This window comes from Plutella xylostella, chromosome 12, assembly GCF_932276165.1.
Source record: "Plutella xylostella chromosome 12, ilPluXylo3.1, whole genome shotgun sequence".
In the NCBI taxonomy this organism is placed as follows: domain Eukaryota; kingdom Metazoa; phylum Arthropoda; class Insecta; order Lepidoptera; family Plutellidae; genus Plutella; species Plutella xylostella.
The window spans coordinates 2281165-2305906 of NC_063992.1; the positions used below are offsets into that span (position 1 = coordinate 2281165).

The 24742-nt window shown below is 36.0% G+C and overlaps 1 protein-coding gene across 1 annotated transcript; it reads right to left on the minus strand.

Moving 5' to 3' along the window:
- Positions 1 to 799: 799 nt before the first annotated feature.
- LOC105394003 (protein croquemort) lies at positions 800 to 23028 on the minus strand. The gene is made up of 11 exons (XM_048624522.1): positions 22888 to 23028; positions 22209 to 22388; positions 17495 to 17620; positions 13527 to 13647; positions 12858 to 12940; positions 9602 to 9810; positions 8755 to 8863; positions 7792 to 7952; positions 3932 to 4036; positions 3375 to 3522; positions 800 to 987 (listed from the first exon to the last, which is right to left on the minus strand). Exons 1-11 carry the CDS (start codon positions 23002 to 23004, stop codon positions 871 to 873), a joined length of 1476 nt encoding a protein of 491 aa, XP_048480479.1. The 5' UTR covers positions 23005 to 23028; the 3' UTR covers positions 800 to 870.
- Between the last annotated feature and the right edge of the window lie 1714 nt (positions 23029 to 24742).

Genomic DNA, 24742 nt, shown 5'->3' on the forward strand with positions numbered 1-24742 from the left:
CAAGAAATATGAATAGACATAGACAAATATAACATGTTCACCAAATCCAATGATATGTGTAAGTAAATTTTAAGTAACACAGGGTGTTATATTACGTAATTGGAATGTTTAATAGTAACTGTCTACTACAACATTGTTAATAATTTTTATCATGCATGGAGTGTGGAAACATAGGTGGTTTAAATAAAAAGTTTACTAGATATAGTATATATGCATATGTCAACAACAATATGTGTCGTCGGGGTATTAAAAAGCTCACACATGTTTATAAATATTTTTCTAAAGGTATCTATTTATACTTAGGGTCTGTTTCGCAATGTCTGGATAATGGCTACCAGTGCGATGAAAGACATGCTGTCAGTGTGACTCTCTGTAATTATGTTTAAGACAGTGACAGCATGTCTTTTATCCCACAGGTAGCCATTATCCACAGACATTGTGAAACAGGCTCTTAATATCTCAGTTACGAAACCCATGCGTTGTTTGTTGAAAATTTCAGGTAAGTAAAGTACACATTACAAATACGAGCTTTACTATCTCTTTGGCTTTTAAGTACTTAAAAATACATAAAAAATTACACACTTAATATTAATTTACAGGGTGTTGAAAATGAGGTGTAGTAAGCCAAAAATCCTACAATTTCCGGAAAGTCGTCAATTTCTCTTAGCAAAAAGTTGTGTGAAGAGCAAAGTTTCTATAACAAAATATCTCTTCGCTAATATTTTAATGTAATGGAACAAAATGTATTTACAATTACCCCCCTAATTTACCCTTTTAACAGCTTACTACACCCCTTTTGCAAAACCCTGTATAATGCATATATTATTGTCATAACAGTCCAGTGACACATGTCAGTGTGTTGTCACAGTGTCAACGTGACAGGTCTTCTTGCGACTGCGTCTGCAGTATCGGCTGTTCGTCGGGCGACCTCAGCAGTTTACGTATTAGCACCACTATACCTGATATCAGCAGTAGCAGACCGATTACCTGGAAACATATAGATTGGTTAACAACTTAGAAATGAAAATGATTACTAAGGGTTGAGGAGAGCTTTCAAGAATCAGAAAATCTGATTTGAAATTTGATGATTTATGGTGATACCAAAAAATCTCAGCCATCTGATGAAAATCACCACTATGACGGTGTTTTTTTAACTGTTATGAGCTAGATATTTTTACGGCAGAAACAGTATTAACATTGTAAGTATAATGCCTAAGAAACAATAAAAAAAATAGGTTAGTCAAAAGTTAGTCACTGCTCCAACTTACGAAATCACCACCATCTTCATGAATTGTTTCATTATTTCGTTGGTTTATTTTATTACACGTGCACGTGCAGACCTATACATTACATATAGGGCGTGCAAAACCGGAAGGTTTTCAAAACCGGTTTTGAATTTTCGGTTTTCAGCCTCAAAACCGGGTAACCGGTTTTTCACCGGTTTTGATATTATTTAATTTTTTTTTGTCATACAGTACTAATTAAACAAGGAACCCATATTCTTAGATAGAGATATCCACAAAACATACGAATAAAACATTTTTTATGATATACTTACCTATTTTTAATCAACCATATGACAAATTAATAATTTAGTGAACAGGAAAAAAAGTTAAATAAGAATTATTATAGTACTTACTGTTATCACATCTAAAAAAAGTGTGTGGCACCTTAATGGTGTTTTTATATCGTTCTGTTATCATCAATAATTGTATATTTTAAACATACAGGCAGATTCAATAATTTTATATTTTAAACATACAGGCAGATTTTGAAAAAAAAACATTTATCGTCTGATTCTTACGACCACTCTATAGTAGCAGTAAGATGATGAATGTTTTTTTGATGTGTTACAGATTTGTTCATATCAACGCAACGAAAGAAAGCCTAACTCATTGATGGACACGACTGCATTTGATTTGACGTCCTCAACACTTCATAAAAAAAGTCCATAACGTCGAATGCAGTCCCCGCACTTGGCCTAATTATATTTTCAACAACGGTCAATGCAGTCCTGTTTTACCTAGAGTTTGTATGAAGACCACCTTGTTGTGCTTTATTGGGCCAGATTTCAACGTTATAATTATGTGCACCCAGAGTACCTTTTTTTCACACAGCAATAAGTTTTCATACAGCAAAAAATGTGAACTCACACGCACACATCGGTCACTGACGTCGTGTTTGCTTTACTGCGCCTAGGCATAGTGCCGGCATGTGCACCAGAAAATCGTCACTCAATTTCCATACAATATTTTAGTGCTTTTTTATGAGTTGCAGTGTGCCAACCGATATACAAATTCTTTTATTTTTAGAGTTTATGGGTTCAACTTCTAATGTATGTTAAAATGTATACAAAAATACGATCAAAATCGGTGAAAACCCGGTTTTCGGTTTCCGGTTATGAACTCTCAAAACCGGTTATGAAAAATCGTGATATATTGTCCGGTTAACCGGTTTTCCGGTTAACCGGTTAACCGGTTTTGCACGCCCTAATTACATACACTCACGGGCAATGAAAAAGTTCCACTCACAAAATGCCGACACTATATATGACTCCAATTTTTTTAAACTAAATGTTTAAAATTAGGACAAAATATTATTACCGTTTTTATTTGGTAATATCCTGATGCTCCGTTAAATGTACTTCAATGTTGCAGAAGGCGTCATTAAGCTTGCCTTTTCCGTTTAGGAGTAATTTGGTGCTTTTCTCAGTGGAACCTTTTCATTGCCCGTGAGTAGGGAATACAAGCCCGGGATCCCGCTCCCCGGGATCCCGGGATCCCGGTCATTTTCCAGTCCCGAAATTTTTGGGATTAAAATTTGCCAATCCCGGGATTTTCGGGATTGACAAAAAAGGGTAAATTAGTATGTAAGGGTATTCTCGTAGCTTTGTTGTCATTAGTTAAATATCAAATTATTGTTATCTACCCGTGTGACGTCACAGATGTGATAATTTATAAACAAATATGGCTGACACCGTTTTCGCCTGTTTATGAAAAGTAGAACATTTAAGTTAAAGTTTTGCAATTGGCAAGGTTTAAAACAAATAATAGATTATTTTGTTTGGTCTAATACTAATAATAGCTACTTTGAAAAAGAGTCAAGTAGCCTATTGTTTATCTTTTTTTAAGAAGTTTTTTTTTTCAACTAAGTATGGTCTGACAAAGTTAAATTATAAATAGTGTGTCTCCAATAAACCAAAAACTTTGATTCGTTGGACGTGTTTTTGTTTTTGAAATTAATCCCGGGACTATCCCGGGATCCCGGGATTGTCTTCATCCAGTCCCGAAATCCCGGGATCCCAAATAAAGGCCGGGATTGTATTCCCTACCCGTGAGTGTATTAGCATTAATATAATCAACACAAAAACTCACCGTAATAGAATAAAACACATAGGGCAGTCCGAAACGTATATTGAGCGCCCAGCGCGCCAGGCTCGCGTATTCGGGCGTGATGGCCACCTCCTGTCGGAACCAGAACATGGGGACTAGTGTGTCTCTGTCTGGCAGCTGGTTGTTTATGCTGGGGGAGAGAGATGGGTTAGTGTTGCGAGAGTTCTAGCGACTGTGTGACTGCGGGTGACTTGAAAAAGGTGGTTGTGTGATGTGGAATGCGAATGTGAATGGTTTTTTGCATATGATTAAAAGTTATATCAATACTGTCAGAAGCTGTCGTTTTCTAGGCTTAAAACTTTTTGTAATGATAGTTTGTTTAATAGCCAGCAGTATTTATTAAGACACTGTAAGATCACTGACATCCGTAAGTACCGTAAAACGGTATAAATAGGAATAAAAATCTGCTTTTCTAAAGTATGAAGTGAACGTTGTACCAATTTACACTGCTGCTGCTGTTTTATGGTACTTTACTTCAGTCGGGTAATATTGGTAATAGTCGATGCCAGTATATTACGGTAATAAGTATGAATACTTACGAGATGCCCGTGATGTGTCTGACTAGGAGGTTGATTTGTAGTTGGGCCTTCACGAACAGGGGCACCCCTGTGAACAGCTCCAGGGCCATGCGAAACGCGTGGTCTCTGCGAAAGAAAATAAGAGAAATAAATTGGAATATCATAGAGCTATGTTTTCAAACAAAGATTAATATTACTCTATGGTTTCAGACATAGAAATAAAATCTAAACTGCTAAATTGGGGAACACCCAAATATTCCGAAAAACTTTTTTCCGAATTTGAAAACACCGAATATGTAATTTACGAAATATTGCAATACCGATTTTTTTAAATGCCGAATTCTAAAAATCACGTAAATTATAATTTCGAATATTATAATCACGAAGATTTGTTATTACGATTGTCAAATACACGAACGTTAAAAAATACGATTACTTAAGCATACGAAAAATAAAATACCGATTTATTATAATCACGAAAAATTTAAATCCCGATCGAAAATGTGATAATTCGTGATATTGACAAAAAAACCGTAAACGTCTTAAAAACCTTAGACCCAAAACCTAAAGATAGGTGCGACGACGAGCATAGCGAGGAGGAGCGTGTTAGGTGCACATAGATATCGAAAAACAAAGCGGAGCGCAGCGAAGCGGAGCGGAGCGTTTCAAATATAGAGCAAAACAATTGCTCGGAATTTTATGGTGTTTAACCTTAAAAACCTTAGGACCTAAACCTAAAGATAGGTGCGACGACGAGCAAAGCGAGGAGGAGCGTGTTAGGTGCACATTGATATTGAAAAACGAAGCGGAGCGCAGCGAAGCGGAGCGGAGCGTTTCAAATATAGAGTAAAAATATTGTAAATAGAAAACTATTTGTAGTATTTGTTGTTAAGTAACACAACAAAGCAATAAAATTGCTCGGATTTTTACGGTGATTAACCTTAAAAACCTTAGGACCTAAATCTAAAGATAGGTGCGACGACGAGCAAAGCGAGGAGGAGCGTGTTAGGTGCACATAGATATCGAAAAACAAAGCGGAGCGCAGCGAAGCGGAGCGGAGCGTTTCACATAATATAGCTTAAAAAATATTGTTAAATTGTATACGGATTATGCTGTTAATAAACACACTATTCTTAATAATTATTTCTTGTTAACTAAGATACATTCGGGAATTTGTATTTTCGGAATATTAAAACTTCGGGATTCGTAATTTTAACAATTCGTTATAATAAAAGGTCATACTTTTAAAACATCGAAATAAGAATATTCGGAAAATTGACTTTCGTCATTTTAATAAATATGTTGTTTGAAATTTCGTTTATTAACTATTCGTGATTTTCGTTGTTCGGAAACTTGAAATTCGGGATTGTGAATTATTCGGAACTATGAAATTCGTAATTTTAAAAATCGTTATTTTCATATTCGTAAAAAAGTAATTCGGATTTATGTAGTGTACCCGCTAAATTGATTATGGGGTAGGTTATATCCAGCAAAAACAGACAATCGCTCGGATAGACTATGACATGTTTGGTCTTATGTAAGTACTGTTTGTACTTGTGTAGTCATTTGTATAGGCCTGAAAGCTGTTGATAACAGTTACTTACGGTACAGAATCCAGCGTTTTAATCTTGTCTAGCAGCGATCAATTTCTTGGATGATGATTATGATAATAGTGAAACATCAACTATATCTCCCAAGCGGACTTTGTAGCCCTCTTAAAAACTTGCTGATAACAGTTACATACGGCACTAGGTCCGGCCCCTCAATCTTGCTGGGGTATACAGGGTGTCCCAAAAGTCAACGTCATCCCTTAAAGGGCTGATAGGTCAGCTCATGAGAGGCCAGAATATCACAATATGACCTTAGTAAAAAGTCGATAATTTTCGAGATATTGACACTTTTATAAATTTGCTGAAAATCGACACCTTGGATCAGTTTTTTGCGTGCCGCCGGTACAAAAATCCATATTGTTAGAATTTGTTTGGTGTGGCATCACCCTGTATAGCCCTGCTATTGATCGCAGTCAAAAAAAATATCGAGTAATGCTGTATATTTAAAAAAAACACGGTTTTCAAAGTCATCAAATGTAATCGTATTTTTTTATAAACAACTTTGAATCTACATACTGTAAAAAAAATATACCACGCAAACCTGGCACCTTATTTGAAAAGATTGCTCATTTAATGCAGTTTCCAAAATGGTATGAAACGTTGCTATTGTTTCAATTAACAAAAAAGTTATTGCTATTTTAGTACAAAACGACCTCGATGTAAAATTCTTTGAAGGAAATTTATCTGACTGAATTTATTAAGGGTAAGTCATGTTGGAATGAGTAAAAGTAAAATAGGTGGTGGAGTCAGCCGCTAGCCGTGGCAACATAAATGACGCAAAAATAGCCAAGAAAAAACTTACCAAACTCTTATAAAACATATTTTGCGTTTTTAACACCTTATTTAAAAAAAACAAACATTTATTGACTTTATTTTTATTTCTCAAAATTATATCACCACATTATTATATTAAGTACATAATCAGCAAAAAATAATACTCATTAATGGTCATTATCATAATTTTGAGAGTTTGGTTTTGTTATTATAACTTTAAAATAAATAACAAGTAATTAGAGGTAATGTAAATGACAAACTGATCTGTCCCTTTTTTGGATACTGTGGGTGTACAATGTACATGTGTAAGCGTTTTACTTGTACAATATCATACATTAGCACTACTCAGGAATGTACGTTACCATGCGCTACATTTATGGGGAATGTGGAGTTGCTATAGTCCACTTTTTTCGAGAAAGATACTCAAAATGCGTTTTTTTTATTAACTGTGACAACGTCGTCTCTTTTCCCACTCCTGGCCACACCACCTATTTTTACTTTTACTCATTCTAACATGACTTACCCTTAATAAATTCAGTCAGATAAATTTCCTTCAAACAATATTACATCGAGGTCGTTTTGTACTAAAATAGCAATAACTTTTTTGTTAATTGAAACAATAGCAACGTTTTATACCATTTTGGAAACTGCATTAAATGAGCAATCTTTTCAAATAAGGTGCCAGGTTTGCGTGGTATATTTTTTTTACAGTATGTAAAATCAAAGTTGTTTATAAAAAAATACGATTACATTTTATGACTTTGAAAACCGTGTTTTTTTTAAACATACAGCATTACTCGATATTTTTTTTTGACTGCGATCAATAGCAGGGCTATACAGGATGATGCAACACCAAACAAATTCTAACAATATGGATTTTTGTACCGGCGGCACGCAAAAAACTGATCCAAGGTGTCGATTTTCAGCAAATTTATAAAAGTGTCAATATCTCGAAAATTATCGAGTTTTTACAAAGGTCATATTGTGATATTCTGGCCTCTCATGAGCTGACCTATCAGCCCTTTAAGGGATGACGTTGACTTTTGGGACATCCTGTATATCTCTGAGTAGGGGTCCGCGTTGTAGAACTGAGGCATGGACACGAAGGCCGAGGCCTTGAACCCCTGTCGCCAGCAGCAAACGATTTTTTCATAATAATAATTAGACTCTCCAAAGCAGAGTGTTGTTATCCTCTTTAGAATAATTTTATAAGCTGATAACAGTAACTTACGGCACCGGGTCCAGCCCCTGAATCTTGCTGGGGTAGTAGGGGTCGGCGTTGTAGACCTGCGGCATAGACACGAAGGCCGAGGCTCTGAGACCCGTGTCACCTCAGAAGACTTTAAGCGTTCCTTGAGAGAGGCCTTTGTCCAGCAACGAAAGATTTCGTAGCTGATGATACTAACGCTTCAGCTGGATCTCAATACGACGAAGATTTCTTTGTTTTACTTTTTTAGCTCTCTTAAAGAGAGTAAGCGGCTGATAACAGTAACTTACGGCACCGGATCCAGCCCCTGAATCTTGCTGGGGTAGTAAGGGTCGGCGTTGTAGAAGTGCGGCATGGACACGAAGGCGGGGGCTCCGAGGCGGCAGGACGACACGTTGAGCGCGCCCGGACGGAGGCACTCGTTGTCGCGGACCTCGTCGCAGTAACACGCCTAGGGAAGAAAGTAGTAGTATTAAGGTTTTTTGTTTGTAGAAAGAAATAATCATTTATTGACAGACTGACAGAAAATAATAATATAAAAAAACAAGTGGCTGTCCGGAGCGTCAAAAAGGCACCAGCTCAGCATGTGCTGCGGAGAATAAGGCTACAGCGCTGGTTTTCTGCAGGTCCTTATAAGGTGACCTCAGTCACGATGTAGTTTATGTGATATGAAAAACTGAAATTGTATGAATTAGACTACATAAGGATATTATGTACCAGGTTCTATTGCTTTCATTTAGTCGCATAGCGGAAACTGTGTTTTTTCATCATGATAATATACGGAGTCTAGAAAAGGAGACTCGGGTAACATTATGAAGTTGTACCTAAGATAAATATTCGGTGCTAGCTAATCTGACTGACTCGGACTGACTAATCCTTTCACAGATAAGAAGAGGAAGATTGTGATATATTTTAATAATTCAATACACTAAATCCGAAATATAAGATTTTAAATAAAACGTAAGTATATTTTTTGTAATAAGGAAGTGTTAAAACAAAAATATTTCGAATATTAAAAAAAAAACATTAAGAAATTTTAAAGACAAGCACCAACCGACTTAAAAGCGATCTACATTACAATATATTTTTTTTCATACCAATCACGGGATATTACGAACAGTTAGTTTTAATTAGAGACACAAAGATATATAGATAGATACAAAGCGGTTCAAAAACTTCCCATAGAAATACAACATAATTAGGCTATTAGAAAGACTAAAGATCTCCTAACAAGGCAACCCTATTGAACTCACCATGCTGCCGTATTTATAGCCGTTGTCAAACACCGAGTCGTTGGCCGCGTACATAACGCCGTCTATGCCCTCCGTGGAATACGGCCCCTGCTTGTGTAGGGTCATGTAGCTGAAAGTACACAAAATATAGAATTCAAAATGGCTGCCTATATATACGAGTATTTAAATATATTATGTAGCTCAAAGACATTGAATTAATTGATGAATATTTACTTCAAAATTGGCATTGGACTTAATTTGTATCTTATGAATGTTAATACGGATTTCGAATTAAAAAATCCCATGTATCTATACATATATATATCACGATATTTTCTTGCTCCTGTACCTACGCCTACGTCTAACAGGGGACAACGATATAAACACTAACGCGTTTTGCTAATACAGCCAAGTGCCAGTATCTTTTAGTAAGGTGATATTGGTCTCTTCTGAGCTGGTACATTATCCCGTTGATTTTTGGGACAAAAACCACAACTCACGTGCAAATATCCGGGGCGAATATGGTGACCTCAGGCTGCCCCAGCTCAGGCGCCCAAAGCTCTCCCGTGGAGCCTTTAACCTCGTCGCACTGGTCCCGGTAGAGCGTCCGGTTCGAGTTGCGCCACTTCACGATGTTGCCTCTCTGAAGTGCCATTCGTTCATTGTTCGAGCGGAGCGAACGCAGAGTGGGATAGAATTGCTTACTAATTCCCTAAAACAGAGCGTCTCCTGGTAGGCGCGGCGTTTTCCGTGATATACGGTAACTCCTGACTGGGTGTGGTGTAATTCATTCATTCACTTCGGTATACTCCTGCATTGATAAAAACATTTGTCTCCAGTATAAGCCCCAATAAAGTAAACTACTCACGTGCAGATATCCGGAGCGAATATAGTGACCTCAGGTTGGCCCAGCTCAGGCGCCCAAAGCTCTCCCGTGGAGCCTTTAACCTCGCCGCATTGGTCCCTGTACAGTGTCCGGTTCGAGTTGCGCCACTTCACGATGTTGCCGAGCTGGCTGAAGTCGTTGGCACCGGTGTCCATGAGGAACTGCCCGTCGAACGTCTCGGAGCCGTTGCGCTGGGGACGGGGAGGGTTTGTTAGTTGGGGGCGAAATTCGCTCACTCGATATGCCCTGGCACACGACGTATCTCGAAACTTATGTAAAATATTGTATGTCACCCAGTGTTGAAATGATGTCGGAGTAGCGAAAATATAAAGGCTGATTTGTTTTAAATTGATATATTTATTTGCACAAAACATACAGGTGCAGGTCTTGGGTGTTAATATGTTGTATCTATCTATTAAATTTATATGTGTAGACAGACATAGATATATCAGCGGTGCCATACCCATATTACAGGCTCTGCCTAGCTTACGGTCCAAGGGACGTGTGTGAGATGTACAAAAAATATGGTTTGTAAAATAAAACAAAGAGTCAATAAAACTCAAAATATAAAATAAGTAAAAAAATATTTGTCTACTGCATGTCTGCATAATGAGGGTCATTAGGACGTTACGGTCAGTCAGTAGGTACAAATAATTAATTTATTACCTGCAGATCAAGATATACATGATTTTAGGTAAGTAAAATGAATTATTTAAATATCATTCGACTTTGATTTTAACCTTTAATATTTTTAATCCCACCTTTCAACACTTAGATAATTATGTGGAAATATACCTAAGCATAGCTAGATACATAAAAATCGCGTGTAGATAACAATTACACATGTTGGGTTAAAAAGAAAGACTTAGGACACGGGATTAATACTATCTTATTTGGAATCCCCTAATTGTTTGTACAGCCAGCAAAAACAGCGAGTTATAGTTTTCAGTAGGAATTTTTATTTATTTATTACAAAATACTTACACCACTATTACAGATGTATGTACATTAATAGATAAGATAGAATACAGATAGATTAGACTGCGGAGAGTAACACAGGTTATTGAAAATTTTGAAATTCTTACGGGACAAGTTAATAACAAATGGTTCTAATCTACAGGCTGTTTCAAAAGTGGAATAGAAACCCGAAAGGCCAAATTCCAGAAATACCTCCTAAGTATTCTGCTTACTATACTATTATTTAACACCACTTATATTATGTAGACAATTATGTACCTATTAGAGAACACTCCAAAGTAAACGGAACAGCTCATGATTTTAAGCGTTACAAATATTTTACTTTATTGTTTGTTTTAAGTTAGAAAGTATAAATATAGGGTTTTTTCTGTTAACGGTTTTAATTGTTGAAAATCATTTACTTACTCATTCATTAGGTCATTACATTACGTAATTAGTCAATTAATCCTAATCGAAATTAAATCTTGCGATAACGGCATGATTATGGTGTTGGAAAGCTAGTCTATTATCTACGTTTAACCGGACCATATCACGTGTGCATGTATAATCAGATTTCACGGTTAAGATGCCACTGACAAACACACAGGTACATAAACCTCGCATTTTCAGTGTTTAAGCAATAGTTGTTGAAATTAATGAAAACGATAAATTTAAAGAGTAATAAATGCTGGATGAAGAAGCAGACATTTTGAGCTTATACTTTTAATAATTTCAGATCTTTAAACACAATATTTAGATAATTAAATAAGTATTAGGTATATTATTCTCGAAATCACAAAACAATTTGTTTGTCTTTTTGAAATTAAATCATGAAGTCAAGGCCATTGACTTTCGTTCCGTACTGTTTATGCTACTCAACAAGTATGTAGTTACTCACTATCATAAGATATAAAACATGTATGTATACATAAATGTGGGTAATTGGGCACACACGTTGTATAACTGCATCAACCACGCCAGCCGACCGGTTACATCAGGAATGTAATAAACGCCGGAGTGGATTTACGTCAACCTACTTGCTTTCTCTGTTTCCATTTAGTTTTCGCATTATGTTAACACTGTAATTACTGACAGCAAAGCAGCAACGTATTGTAGTAACAAACTTTAGAAAAACAATTGACTCGGTAAATATAACGATACTTTGTCGTTACAAATGTCTCGTATTTAAACAGACACAAAATACACTGGTATATATACAGAAACTTTACAATATCATGAACTTCAATGAATCACAGAGGTCGTTTGCATTTATATTATTGGAAATTATTGAGCATGGAAGTAGTAATTCTAGTATGTAGTGTTAACGGGTAGCGTTACAATGATCTAATAAGCATTGATTTTCATACATGATTGTATATGTTGGTAATGGCCAAAGCTACAGCATAAAAATCGAACAATATTATAAAGGCGAAAGTTAATGAGTATGGGACAGTATGGGACAGTATGGGACAGTATGGGTGTGTGTTTGTGTGTGTTACTTCTTCACGTCGAAACGGCCGAACCTTTTGTAATGGAATAAGGTGTTAGGAGTTAGGTGACACCCTGGATTAAGACATAGGCTACGGGAAAACTTTTTAAGGCGAAGCGAAGCTCGCGGGAACAGCTAGTAAAATATAATAAGAAAAGATAAGCCGGTATAACTAAGTATACGAAATATGCCGTATATGTAAATCATAATATGTATTTTGTACTATGTAGTTAATGAGTCAAAACCGATAGGCAAATGAAGAATTTTTAAAGGAAGCGATTGAGTGATTCATTAGTAATTAAAGTGCTAAGGGCCATATCCAATCGAAACTGCAACTACTGGATTACTACCCTTCTGATTCCAGCATTTTATTACAACCATAAGTTAGTCAGTTCAAGAAACTACGATCTCCCGAGACCATTATACTTTATCATTAACAAGAAAATGTATTGTGAATTATGAATGTCAAATCAAATGCGAAGAAAAGAGCATAGTTAGTGAACAAACATACTCATTAATAGTGTTTAGGTCTTTAAATAAATACCTACCTAATTAACTAATATCCTGATTATGTTTATGGTTTTTGATGGAGATTCATTGTAAATAAAATACTTGTGCGTAAGTTACGTGAAAAGAGTTTAATCATTTTCACTTCAACAACCAAGGGAAGGGTAGCGTTTTTTTCTATAGTACCTAAACCGAGGAATGAGGAGGAATATAAGTACTTCTCTTGTCTTTAGGTCAAGATCAATGAGCAGAAACAAAAGACAAAAAACATTGTAAACCACTTACGTCATAGAACCATCCGAATTTATCATAGGGTATGTCGATCTCGGTGATATTCTGAGCGATATCCAGCACAGGGTCGTCGATGCCTGAAACACCAAAACGCTATATTCTACAAACATTCGTTACAAAATACGTTTTAGGCCGATGCACACTTGCAAATAACAATTGGGTGTACGGTATTGATTGATATACATCGTGTAAATTATTATAACTGGTTCAGTGCAATTGAATAGGTTATGTTGAAAACAGCGAATGAGGGAAAAGAACTGTAGTTCTTCGACTTTTAACACGGAATTCAAGCTGAATTGATGCATTAATTAATGCAGAGATGAAGGATCCATCAGTAGGTACTTAATTTACAGTCAAGGTCAAGTTATCGATGCACTTCGATATTGTACGCCTCAATCATTCCAGTAATACGACACTTTAATAATATAACACACTCACGCCTTGTACTAATGTACTCCCTACAGAATGATACAAAAAGGGGAAGTATAGTAAGCCAAACGAGGGTAATTCAGGAGGTCATACTTAAATGAAAATCTTTGATCGACGACTTTTGAAAATTCGTGAAATTTTTAAAAGTCGTGGAACAAAAGATGTTAAAGCCTACTACTGCTCTTGACATCCAGTTTAGCAACACCCTGTATATGAGTATCTGTGTCTCCTTACCGTCGAACAGCCAGGAGCTGACGTTGGCGGTGACGAACATGTTCCGGTGGAAGATGCGCAGGAAGGCGTCCACGCCGGGCCGCAGGATCAGCCGCTCGTTGCGCATCATGTACGCTATCGACTGTTGGGTAGAGAGAATACATATTAGGGGTGTTGATAGCTCTATAGGTAACTAAGTACACTGACGAGCAAAGAAAAAGTTCTACTTACAAAATGTTTCATTTTTTAAAATTTAATTTTGAATTTGATCATAATTATTTACGTTGTTAGTTGGTAATATTCTGATGCGCTGTTAATAATGTACTTCAATATTGAAGACGGGTCATTAAGTAAGTCTTTTCCTTTTAGGAGTTTTGGTGCTATCGTCACTAGGAATTTTTCATTGCAAGTCAGTGTAATGTAAGGCTAGACCATTGAGGGAACAAACGTCCCTTTGTAAGAAATACGTTTAATGCAATGACTCAATGAGTCGTGGTTGGCGCAGCAGTGATCCAAAACTTAGTTTTTCATAAGCTAAGTGCGACCCAGTATGCTTCTTCTGACGTGTAGAAATTTTCAAGAATAACAGTCGTCAGAATATTGTAAGTATGTTATATAAGTAGTATTGTATTTCCAAAATGATTACGTTGGTCAGCATCCGGATGCACATTGTGCAGCTCGACCAGGATATGAGGAAGATAGCAGTCCCGATTTAGATACATAACAACAATCAATTATGTATTGTACACACGGAAACGTCAAATGGTTGGCAGGGCACACTAACGTAGTGTATGTGTGCACACTAACGTTGTCTATGTGTGCATAAACGCAGAAATCGGTTTACACACCAGTAACAAACCACACACACACACACACACACAACAACACAAACGAGTTTGTGCGTAGGCAAACGCCCGTATACCAGCTGTGACATAAAAATATCAACCGGTAGTGTTAGTGAAACAGTTATAAAATTGATGTGAAGCAAAATTTCACTACCTGTGTCTATACACTGCGTAGCTCATTGGTAGAATGTTAGACTAATGAAACATAGGTCGTGAGTTCGAGTCCACAGATGGTTATTTTTATTTCACTCAATTCAAATTTTGCGTTAATTTAAACGCTGTTGAGTATAAAATTAATATATTTGAAACTGACAAATGACTACAAGCTGCATAGCTGTCGACTATTTCTCTTCGCCAAAAATATATGATTCGTTCTTCATTTGAGAATTAAAACCATTCTACCCTCATACAATATGAATAAACGAAATTTGTTTTTAGTTTTAGTGACAATTCACCTCTGCGTCTGCAAAGTGATTCACTTTGTGATTTGTCAATTTAATTAATTACTCTTCGCAGTCAGTATGGAAAGTCACTTAACCATGTTCAAAAAGGCGGAGATAATCGTATTTATATGAACAAAACATTACAATTAGTGAAATCGCAAGACGTTTAACGGTAAGTAACATAGAAATTGTAAATATTTTATTTGACTGTTAGAATATTTGTATTTGTATAAGCTAAGTATTTGTTTTTTTGTTTGCAGAGGAGAACTGATCAATTATGTGTTCACCGATACGCAGATTCGGGACATGTAGACAGTAGTCGTCTATACGGATGCATCACCACGCCATCGAGAAATCGTAGCTGCACATAGCGCTGATCCGTTCTGCAGCACCCGTTCTACGGCCACAACACATAATCTATCCCTACAAACCGTACGGGTTCACTTGCGTGCTGCTGGGTTGCGGTGTCGGAGGCCGACGAAGAAAATTGCTCTAACCGATCAGCATCGTCAAAACAGAGTGCGTTTTGCGACTGACTATTTTAAACTTTTGATTGGTGCAACAATGTGGTGATATTTAGTGATGAGAAGTCCATTAAGTCAGACAAGGATGGATGGTAAGATATTATGGCAAAAAAGTGGTGAAAATTATAGTTATTGGGGTTAGCTCAGTAATTTTTATTTTTCCATTTGTATAAGATTTTAGTTATTTTGTTAAATACTTATTATTATTTACAATTATGGGTAAGCCAATGTGTTAATGATGTTATTGTTACTGAGGTTGGAATAAGTTATCTTATTTCTAGCTAATTAACATGTTGATTCATATAACTAATGACTTGCCTATTTACTTTAGTAAAACAGCCAGTCCATCCTTTTCTGATGTTTATTATGATTTAAAACTGCTAATTGAAAATTTTTCTTATTAATATAAACTACAACTATGTTTTAAAACGAAAAACAACAAAAACGTAACATCCTTAATGTTTATGTTACGGCAAGAATAAATTTGGTAATTTTAACACTTAATAACTTGTTTCATTTACTTTCTGTGTTGCTTTTATTCGTATATATATACTACAATACTATTATTAGCCATATTAAAAAATAAATTAAATCTATAAAAAAAACAAAAAAGGAATCTTGTAAGTTCAGTGGGATTTGAACCACCATACCGATTATTGTAAGTCTTGTATCATACCAACTGAGCCATTCAATCTATTACAATGCATTGCAAAATTTTGCTTGATATCATAAAAACAATGAATCATTGTCACTGGCACAACTACATGCTTACAATATCCGTGTGTGGGTTGCCCAGAACTAAATAATTACGTCGACGTCGCTGACACACACATACACTACCTACGTTAGTGTGCCCTGCCAACCATTTAACGTTGCCGTGTGTACATAATCATTAATAACATAGGTACAATCATAAATGCATCACAATTAACTTAACCTTTGCTATTTGCCTCGTTTTTAATAAAAAAGTAAAATATTTTTTGTTTCATAAAAGTAAGTACTTACTTACTAAGGGCGTCTTGCACAATAAAGTTAAATAAAATAAAATCTATCACCATCTGACAGTATACTGTCAGAGCAAGAGACAAACTATTTAATTTTATTTAACTTTGTTGTGCAAGACGCCCTTAGTATATGTACTTACATACAAAATCAATATTCTATTATCATTATCAGATTATATCTGCATGGAGTGTGATAACTACCGAATTTTATGGGGTGTTTTGTGAATTAATCGATACCTACTTCATTGAAAGCATGTCATATAAAGTTACATAAATATTATGAAATTGTTTTTCCGAGCCCTTTTATTTGCATTGGAAAGCGTATCTTATGTTTCTTATTTATAAAGTGATTGTAAGTTAAAGTGACTACTTACTTATTTTATTAAGCTTACAAAATACACATTAAAAAAAACTTATAGCACTGCTCTTTTTCGATGTTGTGTAAAATACCCACCATGTTACAGTCAAAGTGTTTCTGTGACCGAAGCCATAAATGAAAGACAAATCTAATAATACTGTAGCCACCTAGGTAAATGGTTTAGGTATCTAGGTAATAGAATAAAAAAGTGCAAAATGTATGCGTCCCATTTCACGAACCACTCGTGAATTATTAATGAAATGATAAGAGGAAAAAACACTTATTTAAATACCTAAATTATATGTACAAGGTGCAATATTATCAGTGAGCGGCAAACGGTCGGGCAGCATCCAGAATAATGGGATTGTGCGAATTTTATGACTCAAAAATTTCTTTATAAATGATTTTACAATAGGTATTTAATCACTATATCTACGGTACTTCCCTTCGTCGACGTACACAACATACTAAGGACATGCAATTATTTTAAATACTTATACGACTTTGGGCTCGCAGCAGTCAATGATAAAATTTCACCGTAAAACAAATCTTATTATACTTATAAAAACCAGGTAGGTTAATACCAGTATCTTCTCTTATTTAAACAAGTTTTCGGTAAAAAACAATGCCTCAATGTCCCTCTTTGCTTTTTTATTTTGAATATTTTTGATTTATATATTTTTTATGCACCTTGACTTTGTTGTTGTATAAAATAAAGCACAATTTAAATATGTGCCTAAGACAGAGCACGACTATAGTAAGTACATGCCGAAAGGTGGACGCTTTGCTTAAGTGAATAAAAGGTTCATACTTACAACTACTATAGGGTTGATAGAGGTGATTCTATCTGATAGGCTCCCGTTGGACATCTCAGGCTCGTAGTGCCAGAACCGCTGGTTGAAAAACGACACAGTTCCGTTGTCCTTAAATGTTATATTCGTCTGTGGACAAAGATAATTTTGTAAGTAAGTATAATTTCTAAGTAGTCAATTATTTCTCTGCGGTGATAACCCTACTGCTGTAAGTGTCACCAACAACCAAGAACTAGAAGAAGCTAAAGATAACTTTACTTCTGTTCCGGTCCTTTTGAGTGATTCTAATTATAATCAGAATCTACCCTGGGCAGTCAACGATTGAATTATGAGGGGCTAAATCTTTTAAAACGCTAGTGTAGCTCTAGGTTATGTTACTAGGTTGGTATCACAAGTTATAATTATAAATTCTATAGCTATTATAGTATGGTAGGTACGGTCATGCATAAGTATATAGCTATACTACACTTTTATATTTTGTCAAACTGACTACATAACAAACCGTCAATGATAGAATAGGCAGTTTGTGAGATTGCCAAGGTACAAAAGTGTACAGCCACTTATGCAGCTGACTGTACCTCAGTATGCATTACTAAAAGTAAGCACCCGATAGTGTGACTCATACTATTATTTACGCTGTACTTACTAAGATTTACTTATACTGTGACTTATAAAAAAACCACAAGCATTATCTGCGACTTTTGCACTCTGTCGTTCTGATTCATACAGTGATTGAGGTCATTCGTACATTTATCTTGTGGCTACATACTTACGTTCACATAATATACAAACAAAAACAAAAGACTGCTGTATGATAAACCACTTCCTACATTTTGCAGCGACAGCGTAAGTAGTATCACAAAAACCCCTCTTTCGAATTTTCATCTGAGGTAAAACATTGTCATTTCATTTTTACTGTTACCAAAGACAAAAGTACTTACAACTTATACATTTTAGGATATTTAACTTAACACATTCAAGTACTAATAAATGAGTTCAATAACACTTTCTGGTTTTGTCCGGTTAGATAAGTATATTTGCTGTAAAAGGGTCTGTAACTTGACGACCTTTATCAGACACAGATGTAGTATGTTGTCCATAGTTATACGAGCAAATATGCACGTTAATAGGTAATTTAATTAAGTACCAAGGTGCAATACTTAACAACTTCTACCTACATGATTGTCTTACTGAGACGTGATCAAAATTACTTTATCTTAATCGATCATGTACGCATAGTATGTAGGTACGATTACCTACAGAAGAGAGGTAGGATCAAAGATAAGTATCGTCATTTGTGTTTACTGAAAATTAAGATGTGTAAAGCTGGTTTCAATAATATATACGACTCATTATATTCCAGTGACTAAAATTCAAAACACATTGGGAATTAAAATGAATTCTTTATCCACCTGTATGCTGGTGCATACACCTACATACAATATATGCATCTGTATATTAAACAGAAAAACAATATATGTATACATATAATAATAATAAATATTTGGGGACATCACACACACGGCCATCCAACTCCTAGGCAGAACCTGTGTCGGACAGCTGATATATCTACACAAATACATAGATAAGATACATATAAATATCAACACCCAAGACCCGAGTACAAATATCTGTCTTTAAACAAATATCTGTCCCAGCCGGGAATCGAACCCGGGACCTTCGGCATAGCAGTCAGGGTCACCAACCACTACACCATTCAGCCGTCTCTATAATATTATTATAAACTAGTCCTTATTAAGATGCACAAAGCCTAAGGCTTGACCAGTTTTAAAATATGCATCCGAGGCGGAAGGTATATTCACAACAATCAATATTCATGATTGATAATGAAATTATGCATTGATGGTATCTATGAACTATGGAATTTATACCCAGGTAAGTACTTTGTTATGTTTATATAACAGCATTTTGTATATTTTTTCAGTCAGATTACTCATTATTCATAATAGCGATTAGCTATCTTTCGTCTTCGATAAATCCAATGACTGGCTAACATAACGTTTTTTATTTCAATAGAAAACTAGAAAATAGCTCCTGTTGTTTTAGAAATTCTACCATTAATCTCATTGATTGGCGTCTAATCTGGGAATTTAATAAGACTTTAAAGCTAGGCTTAGTTGAAGCCTAGCAAGTAACATACGTGATCATTTAATCTATAATAATTTAAGACTATCAGCGGTTCATTGTGTGGCTGACCAATGTAGTTGGTAACAGTATAATAATTCGTAAGCACTTTCTTACGTTACTACAGCCAATGCATATACGATCGAATTATTGTTGTAATGAGGTATGTTAGTTACTTCACATATTACGGATATTCAGTTATATGAGTTATATCATATAAATAACGTCCGACCCACAGGTACAGTTCGGTTCACAACTTGGTAGTTCTGAAGTTGGCAGTGAATGCACTTCTGTATACCGTGATAAACTAACAAACCGCCTGCCCGTCTAGTACAGGTTTGATAGTTTGTCCAAAAGTATAAAAGTTTACGTTTTCTCGCATACTAAGGGTCTCTAATAGAAACTATCATGAAACTTTTGACAGATAATGTATGCAGATGACAGGAGAAAACGTAAACTTATTTCGTTTTCATAAATAGCAAAACCCGTACCTACTAGAGGGGCTGTTCATTCTTTCAAAGATTGACGTATGGTTAGTTTGACAAAGAATAAAAGTGTAACTTCAGGACTTCAGGAACTATCAAGTTCAGTTCAGTTGTTTGGACCTATCCGTACCAGTAAGGGTCCGGGTCCAAAATCTGAAAGACTGGTACAACACCGACACCACATCCTTGTTCCGAGCAGCAGTCTCGAAGGAAAGAATAAGCCAGATGATTGCCGACCTCCGATAGGAGATGGTACCCAAAGAAGAAGAAGAAGAAGTACCAGTAAGACCGGCAATCGTGCGATAATCTCAAATAGATAAATAAGTTCCCCAGTGGTATTAACCGTGAACCATGAAGAGTCAAATAAGCTTCAATCCCGTTGGACGGATGATCTAATTGTTATCTGGCACTGGCTGGGTGGCTTTTATGAAAGTAATTTGTCGCCCTCTTTGAATGAGATGTTTTTCTTAAAAATTACAGGTAATGTTGTATTTTAGATATCCTAGTATAACTCATTTACACTGGGGGGCTGCGTAGGTCTCCTTTGAGGGTGGTCTGAGGACCCTATTCGTGGGCCAAACTGACACCGGTAACTATTAACTTGGTAACGTTTTATGCTTACCTAGGCAGGTCAATCTAGAACAATGTCATATTTTCGTAACAATAAGTTAGAGTAGGTCAACAAATAGAATCAATTAAAACAGAATGACCTTGGAAGTATCCCTTAATACCTAGGTTACCTACTTTAAATGGCATGTAGGTATCATAGAAGTTCAGGCCAATTGGTTGAGTGACTAGACTTCACATTACTTACCTAGATATTATAGTCTCTAATGGCATGTTATTTATATGGTAATGGTTAGGTATGTTATGTAGGTACCTGAAGACACGAGCAAATCCTAATAGTAGTTCATTAGCATTATTTTGACACTGACAACGATTCTCATAAATTAATGTAGCAAAAGCAAACAATCGTTAACTAATTTACGACAAAACCTAAGCTAAGTTGTTATTGTTTACAGTAGTGACTTAGCTTCAACGATGTCTAGTCTAGTCCTTTTAACCCAGTCAAGGTGACCCACTTATAGCCAGATTTATGCTGCTTTACAAGGGACCTATTGCCATGTTTCGATGTCAGCTTTGGTAATAGGTACTGGATTAAATAGACAGGTACTTTCTGGATTTAAAAAAAAAACAGAATTCCTTACGGATCACTTAATTAAATTTTCATATTTCAATGATATCAATGAAGCTTATGCCGGGCATTATGATGAATATGATAATACGATACGTAATTTATGATCCGTTTTAATACCTAACTATATATAGTTAGGTATTAAAACGGATTGTATTGATATATCAGACAGAGGATGCCATATTATCGGGATGCGTCATAGATGAAACTGCATCTTTGTACATGCAATGTTTCGCACAGTTGCATTAAACAGTTTTGCGTTTATATTGTTTATGTAGGTACTTTCTACTACTATCGTTTGATCATCTACCGTTCTGTACTCTCTTGTGGCAGAAGAGGATGATCTCAGATTTTATAATAACAATTACCTAGTTTAGGTAACACTGAATAGGTTAGGTAATGCACCTACAAAAGATAGCTGCCAGTAAACATTATTTCCCTAATAGAAGTATATATCAATAAGAGCGTACAGTTAACAGGCAAATAACACATTGGACTCTTTATAAACCATGCGATTGGTGGGTACTCGTCGTAAGGGCCTTTCCACCAGTAATGTGCTATGCAGCTCTATGTTGTGAAGATGTGAAAGAAATCCGTTCCCACCAATGCTATCCTATGTGGACTAATGAATACATTATTATCATGGATATCTAACGCATCTAGAGGAACGTAGCACAACTTTGGTGGAATAGTACCCTAAGCGCTGTGATTTTTATTAGCGCGATATTTTGTCGCAGAGTTTATAAGTCGGTTTCAAGTACGCATTGCAATAACAAATCGAGGGGAAATGTACCTATAGCAAAACGTCGCGCTACAAAAACTGTAGTACAGGCTCAGCCCCAAATATATCCATAGGTACTACAAAAAAATTAAAAAACAAACCAGCACCAACCTTACTATGGCTCTCCCTATACACGTAGGGCCCCATCTGATTAACTTCCACCTTGGCAGCGGTGCCGGCCAGGATCTCGCGCATGTTGGTGATGTTCCACATGAAGCACTCCAGGTACATGGGGATGGGGGTCTCTTTCCAGATGCCGAAGCTCTCGGAGACGTTAGTTAAGATCATGTTCTGGAAGAAATTGATAATCAGAAGTGGGATTGAATGGTCAAGGTGACGAAAATTATGATGGTTATAAATTATCTGGTAAATGAATGAAATGAAATGATTTTAATTAGTTTATAGAACCTTATTTGTTCATCTAAATTGTAAAGGAAAAAACTGCATTTGAGCAATGGTTATAGTATTTTCAGTTAGGGATTAGACAACAGTTTAGTAAATGATAAAAAGATATTCTTCAGCTTTAGGGGCATAATTATGTGTTATGTAAGTATGTAATAATGATAAAGTAAGGGTAAATAATAAGTAAAATAATTAAATTAGTCCATTACCCTTTGAAAAATTTAAGTTAAATGGTTAAAATAATTACTTAAATGTAATTATTTTAACCAAAATGCTTGCTAAATGGTTGCTAAATTATAGACATTAACCATAATAATTATTCTAAGGCAAAGGCATTGCCTACAGTTTCAATGTAATACTGATGCTATTAAAAGTTACATAGTCTTACATTCTTCAGCTGTGCAAAGAACAGTGCGGGCCAGAACACGACGGAGATGGCTCCCATCACCACGAACACGGAGCCGAACCCCATGCACAGGGAACTCTTCTTGTTGGCTGACACCATCTTGATTGTGACTTGTCTCTGTTGTCCTGGGAAACAGAATGTAATATTTTAGTAATGTAATGTTAAGCAATTTTTTTTCGGAAAAAAGATTTTTTAAAATTGAAGAATTAAATTAGGTAGTGACTAGGTTGTGGCTGGTCGTTTCACACTTTGGTAGTGTATGGGTTGTGACTAGTCATGCCAAAGCATCTCCACACTGGGCTCGCTAGCTTGTGACTAGTAGTGCCAAAGCATCTCCACACTGGGCTCGCTAGCTTGTGACTAGTCGTGCCAAAGCATCTCCACACTGGGCTCGCTAGGTTGTAACTAGGCGCGTAAACAGCCATTCGCTAGTCAACGAACCACTCAAATATGCTCCATATTGCAACTCTATAAAGTTAAATTTGTATTATAAGTATATGACATGAACATGACTCAAGTTGCTCTTCATTGTGCCCCAGCAGTGCGGACGTGATGGGTCGCGATGAAACAGCTACCAGAGGACCTTTTTACACAACATAACGCTATTGTGGCAATATGTTATCTATTGCATGAATATAAAGTAATTGTATTGTATGTAATTAAGTACTGTACTTAAATTTGGTTCTCAGTAAGATAGATTAGGGTTAGTGGGTCATTCCATTATATTGTCTGTGGGGGTGTAAGACCTGGCTCTCTCAAGTGGAACCTTTGTGCATATCTCGAAGGTCTAAACTGCCTTCCTAAGCTTTGACCATTTCCCACCGCTCTGGTCCACTGCGGATTGGTGGGTTCACATATCTAGATGTGCTTAATCTAGATATTGGGGTTTCCTCACGATGTTTTCTTTCACATGCAACATGATTATCCCCGAATTTAATTCTACAAAAATAAACAACGTATAGCATACATAATATTATCTTTTATTTATAATAAAAACTACTATTAATAATTCAACGTATGGTATAATTAAATGAGACATTTTCTGACATTCTCTATTAACAGGATGGTTGTGGTTTTCAACCTTTTCCACAATCTTCAGTCTCGAGCCATCATTGTTCAAAGCCAACTTTAGCATCATGGGGCAGTTGTCCTTATAAGTCGTCGTATGCCGTATGCCTCTGCCTTTCGACTTAAAAGCCCGGCCTCGCATTTTACATGCATACGTCAGACTATAGTATTTCAGATCTTCGTTGCATGATGCTAATTTCTTTGGGCACACGGCTTTGGACTTTTCAATAGTTTTCGCAGTCTTCTTCCACAACTGGACACAATTTATTCTTTCGTAATTTGTAATAAACGTGTCCAGTTCTTGAAGCGACTCAAATTCCATTCTTTGAAATAAATTCAATTTTTTTCAACAAAAAACAACACCTTTGTTTACAATGACCGCCATTATAACCTTAAAAGTAGAAAGAGCAACTTGTGTCATGTTCATGTCATATACTTACAATACAAATTTAACTTTATTGTGTTGCAATATGGAGCATATTTGAGTGGTTCGTTGACTAGCGAATGGCTGTTTACGCGCCTAGTCACAACCTAGCGAGCCCAGTGTGGAGATGCTTTGGCACGACTAGTTACAACCTAGCGAGCCCAGTGTGGAGATGCTTTGGCACGACTAGCCACAACCTAGACACTTCAATTAAATTATCATTTTTTACATGTCAATATCTGAGAACTCATTAGATACTTTATTAGATAAGTCAATGATGATGTTTTGTATACCTACTTACTTTATAAATTTTAGGGGTAAGTATTTTTACAAAAATACATTAAT

Coding starts and splice junctions, on each gene's coding strand:
- LOC105394003 (XM_048624522.1), bottom strand. CDS start 23,004: ATGGTGTCAGCCAACAAGAAGAGTTCCCTGTGCATGGGGTTCGGCTCC. Junction 22,389..22,887: donor TCTTTGCACAGCTGAAGAAT/GTAAGACTATGT, acceptor AATTTCTTCCAG/AACATGATCTTAACTAACGT. Junction 13,648..17,494: donor CTATCAACCCTATAGTAGTT/GTAAGTATGAAC, acceptor TCTACCCAACAG/TCGATAGCGTACATGATGCG.